The 14,249-nt window shown below is 46.4% G+C and overlaps 1 protein-coding gene across 1 annotated transcript in view; it reads left to right on the top strand.

Annotated features, from left to right (window-relative positions):
- The window catches only part of RNF213 (ring finger protein 213), a 250,730-nt gene that overhangs the window by 84,286 nt on the left and 152,195 nt on the right, over positions 1-14,249 (top strand). The window contains 3 exon segments of the mRNA XM_030206876.1: positions 1,580-1,744; positions 2,647-3,856; positions 6,624-6,817. Of these exon segments, the coding sequence (XP_030062736.1) occupies positions 1,580-1,744; positions 2,647-3,856; positions 6,624-6,817 (1,569 nt within the window).

Raw genomic sequence — 14,249 nt, 5'->3', positions numbered from 1 at the left:
ACCTGTCAGTCTTGCTCTGAACACTGAAACTTTTCTCTGAAATGATTTACATAAATAATTTACAACAAAGTGAAATGGGGATTATTATGAGGCATTATTTATTAATTAGGATTTATTTGCCGCGTTTTTCAAAGAATTCACTCAAGGCGCTTGCAGTAAGAATAAATCAACATGAGCAATAAACAATTACAGCAGTTAAAATATATTCAAATAACAATAATAGTATACTACTAACCACGGCTTTTTTTGAGGGGGTAGTTGGGGGTACTGAGCACCGGCACCTTTTCCAGTGTCTGCTAAAATTGACCCACAAGTTTTAATGAAAGAGCTCAGGTTCTACACTTCAATTCTGCCTTGTCATAGATTCTGTGACTGGTTGCAGAGGGGCCTGGTTATTGTGGGGTGGGTCCCTCAGTGATCACCCACCCCTGAAGGGTGGCCTAGCATTTGAGTACCGGCACCTTTTTTGCTAGAACAAACGCACTGGATAAAGTGACCCACGTGTGGGTGATCAGGCCATTGTGACATCACTGATGAGGTTGGCTGTTAGCCATTGGTGGAATGAGGCATTATGACATCACATTATCAAAAGTGAGCCAAGTATAGAACAATCAAGCTAATTACAGGGGTTAACAGTAAAATAACATGTCTTAACAATAGCTCATGTTGATAAGCCCCCTAAATGAAAAAGAAATGCCTGTAGAAATCAAAATCACTGCTACATGTGATAAAAGCAGGGCTTTTTTTGAGGGGGTACTTGGGGGTACTGAGTACCGGCACCTTTTCCATTGTCTGCTAAAATTGACCCATGGTCCCCAAGTTATAATGAAAGAGCTCAGGCTCTACACACCAATTCTGCCTTGGCATAGATTCTATGACTGGTTGCAGGGGGCCTGGCTATTGTGGGGTGGGTCCTTCAGTGATCACCCCACCCCTGAAGGGTGGCCTGGCATTTGAGTACTGCCACTTTTTCCATGGTCTGCTAAAATTGACCCATGGACCCCAAGTTTTAATGAAAGAGCTCAGGCTCTACACACCAATTCTACCTTGTCATAGATTCTGTGACTGGTTGCAGGGGGGGGCCTGGCTATTGTGGGGTGGGTCCCTCAGTGATCACCCCACCCCTGAAGGGTGGCCTGGCATTTGAGTACCGGCACCTTTTTCACTAGAAAAATTGCACTGCTACTAACAATGTCAACACATTTGTAGAATGACTGGAATGTGTCCCCCTCCCCCCACACCACCACGGACTGCCATGAAACCAGTGGGAACACCTAGTGCTTAGCATCCGGGTTTACATATACAGAGTACCTGAGGTTGTCAATGCAGTGCCTGAGCAACCTGGGTATAAAGAGGTTTTTTTTTTTTTTTTAAACAGGGGAATCCCCCCCCCCCCCCCCCACGTTTGTAAACGGAGGTTGATTGTATTGTGCCCAGTAACAGCTGGTTTCATTTGAGGTAGAATCATCTAGCGTTGAAGGCTGCTGCTTGGCTTTGTGAACTTGTGTCTTAAGTCTTCTGCTTGAGTTCTTGTAGCGTCTTGAGAGAGGAATGTGTGCTGATGTTTTATAACCGGTAGGTTTCCATGGACTCTGTCCTGTGCCTGAACCTCCCCGAGAGCCACGACGGTGAGGAGGAGGTGCGCTGCTACTCTCTGGAGGATCTGAAGGAGCTTCAGAACAAACTGATGTTGATGTCTGGGCGAGGAGAGCAGGGCAACGTGGAAGTGGAGACCTTTTCGGAGGTGAGTGCTTCCTGTTGCTGTCTTCTCTGCTGCACAGCTGATCTGTAGTACGAGTTTGGCTTAATGAAAGAACCAACTCCCTGCTATATTTAAATGCACTGGAAGGCTACACTCTGATATGTATACTGAGGGGAGAGGGAGAGGGATGCCATGAAGTTAACAGTTGGTTTAAGAGGAAGGGGAAATAGTTTTGAAAAAGGTAAGATACTATGTAAATTGAAGGGTTACATGTCATAATAGCTTGGAAAAGTTTTGTTTGAAGAAAAACATTCAGAAGTCTCGTCGGTAAACATTGTTGGGACTTAAATGAGGTAATAAAATACAGAGCAATCACGAGACACAGTTATTGGAGTTTAATATGGAAGTTTATGGGTTAAGATAGAATTATCTGTTATCAGACTTTTATTGTATAACAAAGAATTGCAAATAATGCATCTTCATTCATAACAATAGTTAAAACATAAAAGGTAAATATAGAATAGGTTCTGGGGGGAGGGGGGGATAAATGTATTTCAAAATGGGATGGCTGTACGCAATGTTGCATGGTTGAAGTGCTGTTCCACTGAGTTTTGTATAATTATTTTGAGAATGTTATGTTTAGGTGGATTGGTACCTTTGGAGATGTCATCAATAAAAACGGTCAAGAATGACAAATAGAGGGGAAAGAGGGAGGGTTAGGGGAGAGGGGAGAAACTGTCAAAAAGATTGATGATGGACTTTATCATTGTATTTCTATTATGAAAGCTTGCTGGTGGCATTTACGTTTCTGCCAGATATTGGATGTAGTTATCTTTGTCATCAATATAAATGCGCTGGAAGGAACCAGAACCTCAGGGAAGGTTGAGTTGGGGGCTATAGTCATTGGTGTTCTTTGTAAAATTTCTTTTTCTGCTTCCCTGTAGATTTTCTCCAGTGTCCAGAGACTAACCTCCTCTTTCATCGATCTTCATTCTGCTGGGAACTTACTGTTCAGGTACTGGGAGGCCAGGGTCTACTGCTCCTCCCAAATCCAGGTTGGCATCTTCATGGACTTCCATTTGGCAGCAGCTGGTGTGATAGAGTGGAAGGGGTCGGCAGTGGATCTGCTCCCTGCCCTCTGCAAAGAGATGGAGCGCCTTTTCAAAAGCTGGAAGGCGTATATGGACACGATGCGCTCTCGGCACTATTTCCTGAATTATTACACAGCCGAGCAGCTGGTGTACCTGTGCCAGGAACTGTCACAGACGGATATCACTGAAGATGTCCTGATGATGCTTTCCTTCATAAAGTCCAGCTGCACAAGTGTTGACGTGCGCAGGAGCAGACTTAAAGTAACGTCCGGGTTATTGGCGCTGTTGCAGCCCAGTTCATTCAGTGAAGGAGGCTCAGCATCACAATCCAGCATTTCTCTCCCCCCCAGGGCATGGGGGGTAAATACTGCAGAACTGTCAAGCATTTGTACTCTGATGAACAGCCAGCTGACAAAGGTCTGGGACAATTACATGGAGCACATGATTTCCTTCTGTCCGCAGTCCTTGGATATCGGCACCCTGGGGCGTTGTTTGGCCTCCCTGGCAGAGACGGAACAAGAAACTGTGAACAGAACTCTCCCTCCAAGCCTGCAGCCTGAGCGTCCCAATCTCATCCTTTGCCCCCCTCATGAGATCCTGTCCTGTGCGCTGGCAATCTACATGCAGAGCCCAGACCAGCCTCTGCCCACCTTCGACGAGGTTCTTCTGTGTACCCCACAAACCACGTTTGAGCAGGTGGAGCTCTTCTTGAGGCGGTGCCTCATCTCTGGCAGTCGGGGGCAAAAGATTTATACCCTTTTGCATGCCGACAGGCTGAGCTATGAAGTTGGACTGAAGTCGGAGCAGCTGTTCCAGAGGTTGGAGGGTCAGTGCAAGGAGTCGTACCAGCTGGTGATCCTCTGTAACTCAGACCAGGACCACTGCTACATCCCCTCCGTCTTCAGCCAGTACAAAGTGCATATCATTCCACAAGAGCCACTGGAGAGGATTCAGAACTATTTGAAAAAACATTTCATGGTGCCACCGGGGATCCTGTCGGCAGGGTCTGTGTTTAAAGATGGATCCTGTGTGGGGATTGTGTCTTCTAAACGAGCTGGAGTTGGTGAGTTTGAACTGCCTTGGATGCCTGGTGAGGTCAAAGACTTTTTCATGTCCCCTTTTGCTTAAGTAACTTTTCACTTAGTGGTGTGCTTGTGTGTTAACTCTTTGCGTTTTGATTTTGGTTTTGACGGGGGGGGGGGGGGGGGTTGTGATTTTTTTTTTTTTTTTTTTAATATGTCACTCTATAGTTATACATATAAGCATAAGTGACTTGTCATCACACGAGGGCTCGCAGCTCTGAACAGACCCTGGTCAGAAGAATTTGTTGGTAAAGGACCAGATCTGTTGGTGGCAACCATGCCCAGTGTGTGGTCATACAGATACTCCCACTCAGGAGACAGCGAAGGTGACACAATAAGGCAATGATGCTGTATGATCTACAAGGTTTATTAATCAGAAAGAATGACTCGACACGACCGTGTTTTGGCCCAGTGGCCTCCCTCAGGAGTCTTCTTATGTCGTATAGATGGGTCCTTAGACTGCACAGCCCAGACTCTCATGCGAGAGATCTGGCTCACGCTTCAGAACAAAGACCACTACAATACAGACTGTATTTTACAACATTGATAATTCTGGATCATCATTATCGTTCTCAAGTATTTAGACTCCTGATGTAGGCCCTTTGGCCGAAACACAACGTTGTGTCGAGTCAATAGACTGATTAATAAAGTTTGGTTCATCTTTACTCTGGAACTCCTGGTTTTTTACCCACTGTTTTGTTATATATATGTATAGATGGGTCTACCAGTATCACTTGCTGTAATAGTGTTTCTGATTATTTTATTGTTGTGTATATAAAAAAAAAAAAAAAAGGCACAAATTGCTACTAGTAACACAACACGCCCTTTGCAATCACTCCTAAGAATAACAGATTCGTAGGACTGGAGACCCGGTGTCCTAAGTCTTTGAAGATTTGATGCGTGATTGCAGAGGGCGTGTTGCGCTATCAGTTGTACTTCCCGCCTTTTTTGTGTACAACAATAAAAAAATTAGAAACTCCCTATTACAGCAGGTGATACTGGCAGACCCATCTATACGACATAGAAAGACTGCCGAGGCAGGCCACGGACCGAAACACAGCTGTGTCAAGTCATTCTTGCTGATTGATTAACCTTCTCTAGATCATACTGTTCTGTCCTCCGACAGCCATGCACTTGTTTATAACGTGATCCTAAAATGTGTGTAATGCTTTTACTGTTATTCTCAGTTCTAAGGACTATCATCACTGCAAAGATACATGAGCAATGCACTGTGGGTAATGTAGTTCACAGGCAGAGCAACCAAACTTGCTTGGCTGTGTAAGAACTGTTACCACTGGTTGTGAGGCTGCCCAGACCTCTTCTCTCTCTCTCTACCAAGCTTGGCTCTTTCGTCTTCCTGCTATCATTTCCTGGTCATTCTCACTATCTCTGTCTTGGGAGGTCAGCCAGGTATGACCTTTCCCTCCAATCGAGAGCTGTCCTCTAGGACCACCGCTTTCTACCCGATGGCAGGCTCTGTCCCCATTGGTCTCTATCTGCTCCTCCCTGAACTCACGTGAAGCCTCAACACCTCTTGGTCTCTTCAGCCATGAGGCATTCCCACCACCTAGCCAGAGACATGGAGCATGTACCATCTCATTCCAGACAGCTCTGTCCTGCTGAAACTCCCTGTAACGAACCTGTTTTTTTTTTTTTTTAACCTTGAAAATATCTCCTCCCTAATGAGAGATCGCACATTCCAGTCATCCAGCTTTGAACCATTTCTACCTGTTCAACTATCCTTCCCCCCCCCCCCCCCCTGCAATATAGCTACCTCTCTTCAGATCTCCACCCCCAACAGCTCTCAGATTAAGGAGTCTGTGTCCTGGAGCACAGGGGCGTATCTGCGTGGGGCCACAGGGGCCTGGGCCCCCGCAGATTTCGCCCTGGACCCCCGTACTGCCGCCGTGGGTACCTTTGCTGGTGGGGGACCCCAACCCCCACCAAGTTCTTCATCAGGATTCGTCGTCCGTCACTCTGTGCTGCTGTTCAAAGAAGCTGCTAGCTGAATGCAGTTTCGGACTGAGTCTGATGTCGCTGCTGCACGTTGTACATGAGTCTGACGTCCTGCACGTACAACGTGCAGCAGCGACGTCAGACTCAGTCCGAAACTGCATTCAGCTAGCAGCTTCTTTGAACAGCAGCACAGAGTGACGGAGGACGAATCCCGATTAACTTAAAAAACCTCGCAGCGGCAGGAGGAAGCAGACTTCAGCTGGTGGGGGTTGGGGTCCCCCACCAGCAAAGGTACCCACGGCGGCAGGGGGGGGGGTCGGAAATGGCGGCGGCGGTGGCTGGGGGGGGGCTATAATGTGCCCCCTCACTCTGGCTTCGGCCCCCGCTACCGCCAACTTTCAGATACGCCCCTGCTGGAGCAGCACCTCTGAACATCTATCTGTGAGTAAGTTATCTGTGATTTATTCAATAAAAGAGACTTCCTAAAAAATAATAGAGACTTCGGGTGATTGGTGCGCCAAGGTTATACTCCAAGATATTGGGGCCTCAAGAGTCTTGACACATAGCATCATTGCCTTATTGTGTCACCTTCGCCGTCTCCTGAGTGTGATTATCTCCGCGAGGATTTTGTTCTTCCATACAGATATTCCTGCACATTTTAGGCACAGTCGGGCATATGGTGTAAATCGAAGATGCGAGACTCGACTCGGCTGGCTTAAGGCAGGTTGTCATAAAAGTTGCTCATTGAGTTTTGCCTGATAGTCTAATAACCGACTCTCGCATGTGAAACAGGAAAGTCGCTTTATGTGAAAAGACTGCACGGAAGACTGACAGCCATTAGAAGGAGCAAATGGCCTCTCCTTAAAACCATCCGGTTGATCGATCCCCAAGTGGATGAGAGCAGCGTTCTGCAGTCACTGCTGCCATTCCTGAGCAAGCAGTTCGAGAGAGCACCTGTGATCTTTCACTTTGATATTACATCATCTGTACGTATTGCCGTGGCTTCTGTATTCACAGCATTTTGCATTTAGTGTTGCTGTTCTGAACTCGTGCAAGAGTTATATCTTTAGAAGACTTATTGTTTAAAAAAAAAAAAACCCTTTTCTTGACATAATTGGTATTGAATTTTATTAGATTTTGTTGTTATATGCTTACTTTATATAAGTGCTGTTTTTAACATTGTAAATTGCTTAGGATCTGTTTTGGATTCTGTGATATATACCGTATTTTTCGGACTATAAGACGCACTTTTTTCCCCCAAAATTTGGGAGGAAAATGGGGGGTGCGTCTTATAGTCCAAAGGTAGCGAGTTTTGGATCGCCGTCCCCTACTTACGCGATGCCATGTTCCCTGGTGGTCTAGTGACGTCGGGGCAGGAAAGAGCCCCCTCTTTCCTGCCCATCGCGCTGCTCTCCGTGCTTCTGACTGCTTCTTGACGGTCTCGGCGATAGGCGGCCATTTTGAATCTCGCCGAGACCGTTAGGAAGCAGTCAGGAGCACGGAGAGCAGCGCGATGGGCAGGAAAGAGGGGCTCTTTCCTGCCCCGACGTCACTAGACCACCAGGGAACATGGCATCGCGTAAGTAGGGGGCGGCGATCCAAAACTCGGACAAGATGCACCGGAGCACCTAGGTTTTAGAGGAGGGAAAAAGGAAAAAAAATTTTTTCCTATTTCCCTCCTCTAAAACCTAGGTGCGTCTTATAGTCCGAAAAATACGGTAAATGCCTGCATTATATTACACTAGAAAAAAATGCCCGTTTCTGAAGGGAAGGAAATGGGCGCTAGCAAGGCCATCCCCCACCCTCCCTCGCTGTTCCAGACTCTGTCCTCCCTCCGTTTTCACCCCCCCCTTCCGCGACTCTGTCGACCCTCCCCCCCCCCCTTCTCGGCAAAAACCGTCCCCCGCCGGCGTGGGGGACCCCAGCCCCCGTCAGCCGAAGTCCTGTGCTGGCCTTCGCGGCGTTGCTTCCTCAATGATCTTCTGTTGCTTCCTCAATGATCTTCTGTTGCTTCCTCAATGATCTTCTGTTGAAGTTCCTCTGTGTGCGTCTGACGTCAGACGCACGCAGAGGAACTTGAACAGAAGATCATTGATATCATTACAGCTTCCACTTACATACCACAGTGTCCCCTAGGAGTTCTATGCAGTGCACAAAATCAAGGAGGCCGGACAAACTCCTGGAAATACATCAGTTTAAAATTTCCGGATATGCAAATTCTTAGTCCCAATGGGCGCAGTTTGTTAATTAACTCATAAGAGAGGATATTCTTAGTGGGTAAATTGGAGCTGGTCTACGGATACAGGGGCTGGGGAGGGGTATTGGAGGTAGGGTTTTGTTTGGGGTGTAGGGAGGGGGGAGTTTCTCTTCCTGCTTTTATTTACACTGGCGGACAGCTCACAAATACGGGGAGTGGTTGGGTTATGGGGAGGGAGGGTGAAAGGGGGGTTTGTTATTGGTTTTGGGGTGGGGGGTGTTGGGAATGAAGGAAGAGAGAATAAAATGAATGGGTCAGTGGTTAGCATGATTAGTTGGATTTGTTGGTAACCAGTTGTGACATTGTAAGTCAAGTTTGTACCTTCACTAATAAAATTGTTGACGTTGGAGAGGGGGGGGGAGTGGGAATAGCTGGGTTAATAGCTGATTCCCAATTTTGTGTAGAGGGCTATAAGAACCCAAGCACTCTACTACGTCTAGCTTTGATCTATGAATGCTCTGTTTGGGAAAATAATGTTTGAATTGATTACATGTTTTCATATATGTGGACTGTTACTGTTCTTTGACTTGATACAATTCAATAAAAAAAAAAACCAATTTTGTAAAATTTCCAGATAGGGTACAATCATGAAGAGTTTAAATGAAAGTCATAATAGGTTTTTAGAGCTTTCTTAAATACAGCCCCTCCCCCCTCCAAATTCAACCAACAGTGGTCATCATTTTGTAAAGCTCTGATCGTTGCCAGATAGGTAATGCTCCCATATTCAGTGCCGGGCCATGTCCAGGCACCTTCACTGAATATTGGAGCATAATTTGGGGTAGGCAGGCTGCTGGAGCTTATGCAGGCCTGGCTGATATTGGGCTTTTGAGCTGTCCTAACCTCACCTGCTTACCTTATGCAGGCCTCAGCTGAATATTCCTGGCGCCCGAATGAGTCCTGGCTCCTCCCCAATGCTACCTTTTGGCCCGCCCATGACTGGCCCTCTTTTTTTTTTTGGGGGGGGGGGGGGCTGGTCAGAGGCGATATTCAGCTGCACTCCCCACTTTAGTGTTGCTAAATTTCCGTGGTTGGGCAGTGACAGATGATTTAAGTGGGCAGGAGAGGCTCCTGCCCACTTAATTCACTAGAAAGTCGGCCCTAGATTATTGAAAAATTTTACAAATATTCAATGGTAATGAGTTCCACCAATGTGGAACAAAGTTTGGTATGTCGCACCTCTTGGACTACTGGGGCATTGTAGCAGTAAAGGTAATCTGCTACCTAGTGCTACGTTTCTGACTGAAAGATGGATTAGGTTCCCTAAATATGTGGAAGCATAACCATGAATTATTAGAAAAGTCATGGAACATGGTTTAAACCAGTACAGCTTTCTCAAAAGTAGAGAAGCAGACATATACCTGGATGATCGATTAAATTAGGCATGATGCAGTGGTTAGATTAATTAGATTAAGTCTCTAAAGCTCATGTTTGCCTAATGTCGTCATAAAGAAAACAATTTTCAAAGCCACTTAAATGGGTAAATAGTAATGACATAATTTTTTTTTGTTTTGTTACATTTGTACCCCGCGCTTTTCCCACTCATGGCAGGCTCAATGTGGCAGGCAATGAAGGGTTAAGTGACTTGCCCAGAGTCACAAGGAGCTGCCTGTGCCGGGAATCGAACTCAGTTCCTCAGTTCCCCAGGACCAAAGTCCACCACCCTAACCACTAGGCCACTCCTCCAATTGAAAATTAGAGCTAGTACTGCTGAAATACCAGTAAGGAGTAATATGTATTGTACTGTTTTGGGATATTGCCAAGTACTTGTAACTTGGATTGGCCACTGTTAGAAACAGGATGCTGGGCTTGATGGACCTTTGGTCTGTCCCAGTATGGCAACCAGTGCTTTTTTTGTGCCGGTACGCAACGGTACGGCGTACCGGCACCTTTTTCTCCTCCTCCCCTCCCATTACTTCCAGCGATTCTCCGCCTCTCTCATGCCCTCCCATCGACGTGCATCGATTTTTCCGTCCCTCCCCTGCCCTCACCTCTCTCATATCCAGCGATTCTTCGTCCCTCAGCGTCCTCCTTCACTGCCTGCCAGCCAGTCGGACTCAGAAGCGAACGGTGCAGGCAGCGATTGGCTGGCAGCGTCGTAGCTTCCCTCTGCAAGTCCCGCCTATGCGTAAACAGGAAGTTGTAGGCGGGACATGCAGAGGGAAGCTACGACGCTGCCAGCCAATCGCTGCCTGCACCGTTCGCTTCTGAGTCCGACGCTGGCTGGCAGGCAGTGAAGGAGGACGCTGAGGGACGAAGAATCGCTGGATATGGGAGAGGTGAGGGCAGGGGAGGGACGGAAAAATCGCTGCACGTCGATGGGAGGGCAGGAAAGAGGCGGAGAATCGCTGGAAGTAATGGGAGGGGAGGGCAGGGGAGAGAGAATTGCTGGAAATCAATGGGATGGGAGGGAAGGGCAGGGGAGAGAGAATTGCTGGAAATCAATGGGATGGGAGGGAAGGGCAGGGGAGAGAGAATTGCTGGAAATCAATGGGATGGGAGGGAAGGGCAGAGGAGAGAGACTTGCTGGACATGGGAAGGGCAGGGAAGAGAGAATTGCTGGAAATCAATGGGATGGGAGGGAAGGGCAGGGGAGAGAGAATTGCTAGAAATCAGTGGGATGGGAGGGAAGGGCAGGGGAGAGAGAATTGCTGGAAATCAATGGGATGGGAGGGAAGGGCAGAGGAGAGAGAATTGCTGGACATGGGAAGGGCAGGGAAGAGAGAATTGCTGGACATGGGATGGGAGGGAAGGGCAGGGGATAGAGAATTGCTGGACATGGGATGGGAGGGAAGGGCAGAGGAGAGAGAATTGCTGGACATGGGAAGGGCAGGGGAGAGAGAATTGCTGGACATGGGATGGGAGGGAAGGGCAGGGGAGAGAGAATTGCTGGACATGGGATGGGAGGGAAGGGCAGAGGAGAGAGAATTGCTGGACATGGGAAGGGCAGGGGAGAGAGAATTGCTGGACATGGGATGGGAGGGAAGGGCAGAGGAGAGAGAATTGCTGGACATGGGAAGGGCAGGGAAGAGAGAATTGCTGGACATGGGATGGGAGGGAAGGGCAGGGGAGAGAGAATTGCTGGACATGGGATGGGAGGGAAGGGCAGAGGAGAGAGAATTGCTGGACATGGGAAGGGCAGGGGAGAGAGAATTGCTGGACATGGGATGGGATGGGAGGGAAGGGCAGAGGAGAGAGAATTGCTGGACATTGGAAGGGCAGGGAAGAGAGAATTGCTGGACATGGGATGGGATGGGAGGGAAGGGCAGAGGAGAGAGAATTGCTGGACATGGGAAGGGCAGGGGAGAGAGAATTGCTGGACATGGGAGGGAAGTGCAAGAGAGAGAATTGCTGGACATGGGAGGGAAGGGCAGGGGAGAGAGAATTGCTGGACATGGGATGGGAGGGAAGGGCAGGGGAGAGAATTGCTGGACATGGGATGGGAGGGAAGGGCAGGGGAGAGAATTGCTGGACATTGATGGGAGGGCAGGGATGAGATAATTGCTGGACATGGAGGGGAGGGCAGGGAAGATAGAATTTCTGGACATGGAGGGGAGAGAGGAGAATCGCTGGACGGGGAGGGGAGGACAGGGAAGAGAGAATTGCTGGACATGGAGGGGAGAGAGGAGAATCGCTGGACAGGGAGGGGAGGACAGGGAAGAAAGAATTCCTGGACATGGATGAGAGGGGAGAGAGGAGAAATGCTAGAAATGGATGGAGAGGAGAGCAGGAGATAGAGGAGAATTGCTGGACATGGATGGATGGAGGAGTTGGCTAGGAGAGAGGAGAAATGCTGACTTGGATGGAGGAGAGGGGAGAGAGAATTATTGCTTTATATGGATACAGAGGAGGGAAGAGAGATGAGAAATGCTGGACATGGATGGAGGGAAAGAGAGAGGAGAAGTGCTGGACATGAATGGAGGGGAGGAAAGAAAAAAGAAGATGCGCATGGATGGAGATGAGGGAAAGGGAAGAGAGGAGAAAAACTGCACATGGATGGAGAAAATAGGCAAAAGCTGGATCCATGTTATACCTCCTCCAGTCAATTCCATGGAGGAGGACCCAGCTTTTACTTATGGATGCAGGGCAACAAAAGAAGAAGAAAGGAGGGAAGTAAAGAAATAAATGGAAAGGAAGCCCTGGAAACGGAGTTAAGAGAACAGATAGAGAGCAGCAGAATCAGAGACTGGGACCAATATGGATAGAAAAACAAAGTCACCAGACAACAAAGGTAGAAAAAAATCATTTTATTTTCATTTTAGTATTTGGAATTTGTCTTATTTTGCACTGGGTATTGAAGAAAAGGATGCCGCCACTTTTGTAGAGAAGGCTAGACGATATTTAATATAAACAGTGTATTTACAATTTTTCTGCATAGCTCAATGGGCTATTGCAGGAAGCATTTCTTGATAAGCAATATACAAGCCAGAATGAATGATTAAAACAAAGCAATGTAAAGCAAAGAAATCAGAATGCTATAGACAGACAAAGAAATTAGAATGCTCAAGGTAAATCGAAATGCTTAATACCTCTTGTTCCCCTCTAGTTTTTATACCGGGCCTCTGACTAATTCTCTCATACAACATTCCTGTGCAAGTCTCTGAATACCACAAACTGTTAATCATGTGCAGAACATCTGCTTTCTATTACCCCCCCTACCTTCTAGCCCACAGACTTTCTGGAGCCTGCCTTTGGCTAATGTGTTGCCACATTCTTTTCATGCCTCAGGAGGGTTAGTGTTAAAACAGCTTGTTGTAATCATGGAGCCTTCCACTCCGCATTTTTCATACTTTTATTCAACAAATCTTTCATACTTTTGTTCAACAAATCCTCCCTTTTGAGGCCTGGTATTCCAGGACTCAAACATCTGTTTTAGCTCCAGTCTGTTTCCTTACCTCCCTTCTAAATTTCCTCCCCCCTTTGTTTGTGGCATTCAGTTTCTGCACGCTTTTTCAATATTTTTGGCTGTCATATTAAAGTTCTATTTATTCTTGATTTCAGTTATCATTGTTATTTTAAAAACATCCTGGCACATCTTTGCAAACATGCTAATACACATGTTACACAGCATTAAACAGATTCAATTGTACTAGGGTACAAAATTTATATCTCTTGAGGTATATAATTTATAGGACAGTGAGCTTCATCACAGGGAATACACTGTCATTCATTCTTACTTTTCATTAGCTGATGTGGCATTAAAAATTACACAAATTAAAAGCATAACATTCATTGAATCAGTCGTTACAACATTCTGCATGTAAGTGCACTTTATCAGGGGAATGTGTTCAGTTGTCATACTATTAATCAGACACCAACATGATGTCTGTGGGTATTTGTCCATAAGCAAGGCTTGCTTATAAATAGTCTCATTTGTCCAATGAAGGTTTTCATCATCTCTTACACAGGTATTATTGGGATCACAGTCATGGTTTTATCATTGTAGTCCCATATATCATAGTTGGCAAGGACAAGGATGATGTCAGTCAGTGGGCACATATGATACAATCAGTCAAATTCAACATCTTGGCCACTGTAACAAGTCTATTATCATATGTGTTCATTGTCCATTAACAAACAACAACATCCCAATACCATCATGTTTAGGGACATGATGTTTGTTTATTCTTTGTCCATTTCAATGTTATTAATTCGTCGAATATCTGCTAAATGTATCCAAGAAGTATGACCTTCCAGACAGGCAGCGGTCTGAGTAAGGGCCGTGATAGCAAAAGGCCCTACATACACAGGATCCTTCCATGTTTTATGTGTAAAGTTCTTTCGTAGCACTAGGTCACCTACTTTAAAAGCACAAACATCATTATTCCCTACCTGATGTGATACATTTGTACGAATCATGTCACTGGTCAAATTTAGCATTGGTTGTAATTTTTGCCAGTACTGAGCTGTGCTATCAGTACTTGCTATTTGCATCGGGAAGAAATGACGTCCTGTCTGAATTTGGAATGGGATCAATTTAGTACGCCCATTAGGTTGGGCCCTTATTGTCATTAATGCTAATGGCAATACATCAAGCCATGTATATAATTTTCCCACCATTTCTTTATTGAGAGATTTTAGTAAGACTCTCAATTTTGTTTTTAAAATGCCATTGTAGCGTTCCACCAAACCATTGGAGGTGGGGCGATACACTGATACTTTTC

This window comes from Microcaecilia unicolor, chromosome 6, assembly GCF_901765095.1.
Source record: "Microcaecilia unicolor chromosome 6, aMicUni1.1, whole genome shotgun sequence".
In the NCBI taxonomy this organism is placed as follows: domain Eukaryota; kingdom Metazoa; phylum Chordata; class Amphibia; order Gymnophiona; family Siphonopidae; genus Microcaecilia; species Microcaecilia unicolor.
Note: the sequence above shows the minus strand (reverse complement) of the source record. Positions and strands in the feature narration are given on the sequence as shown.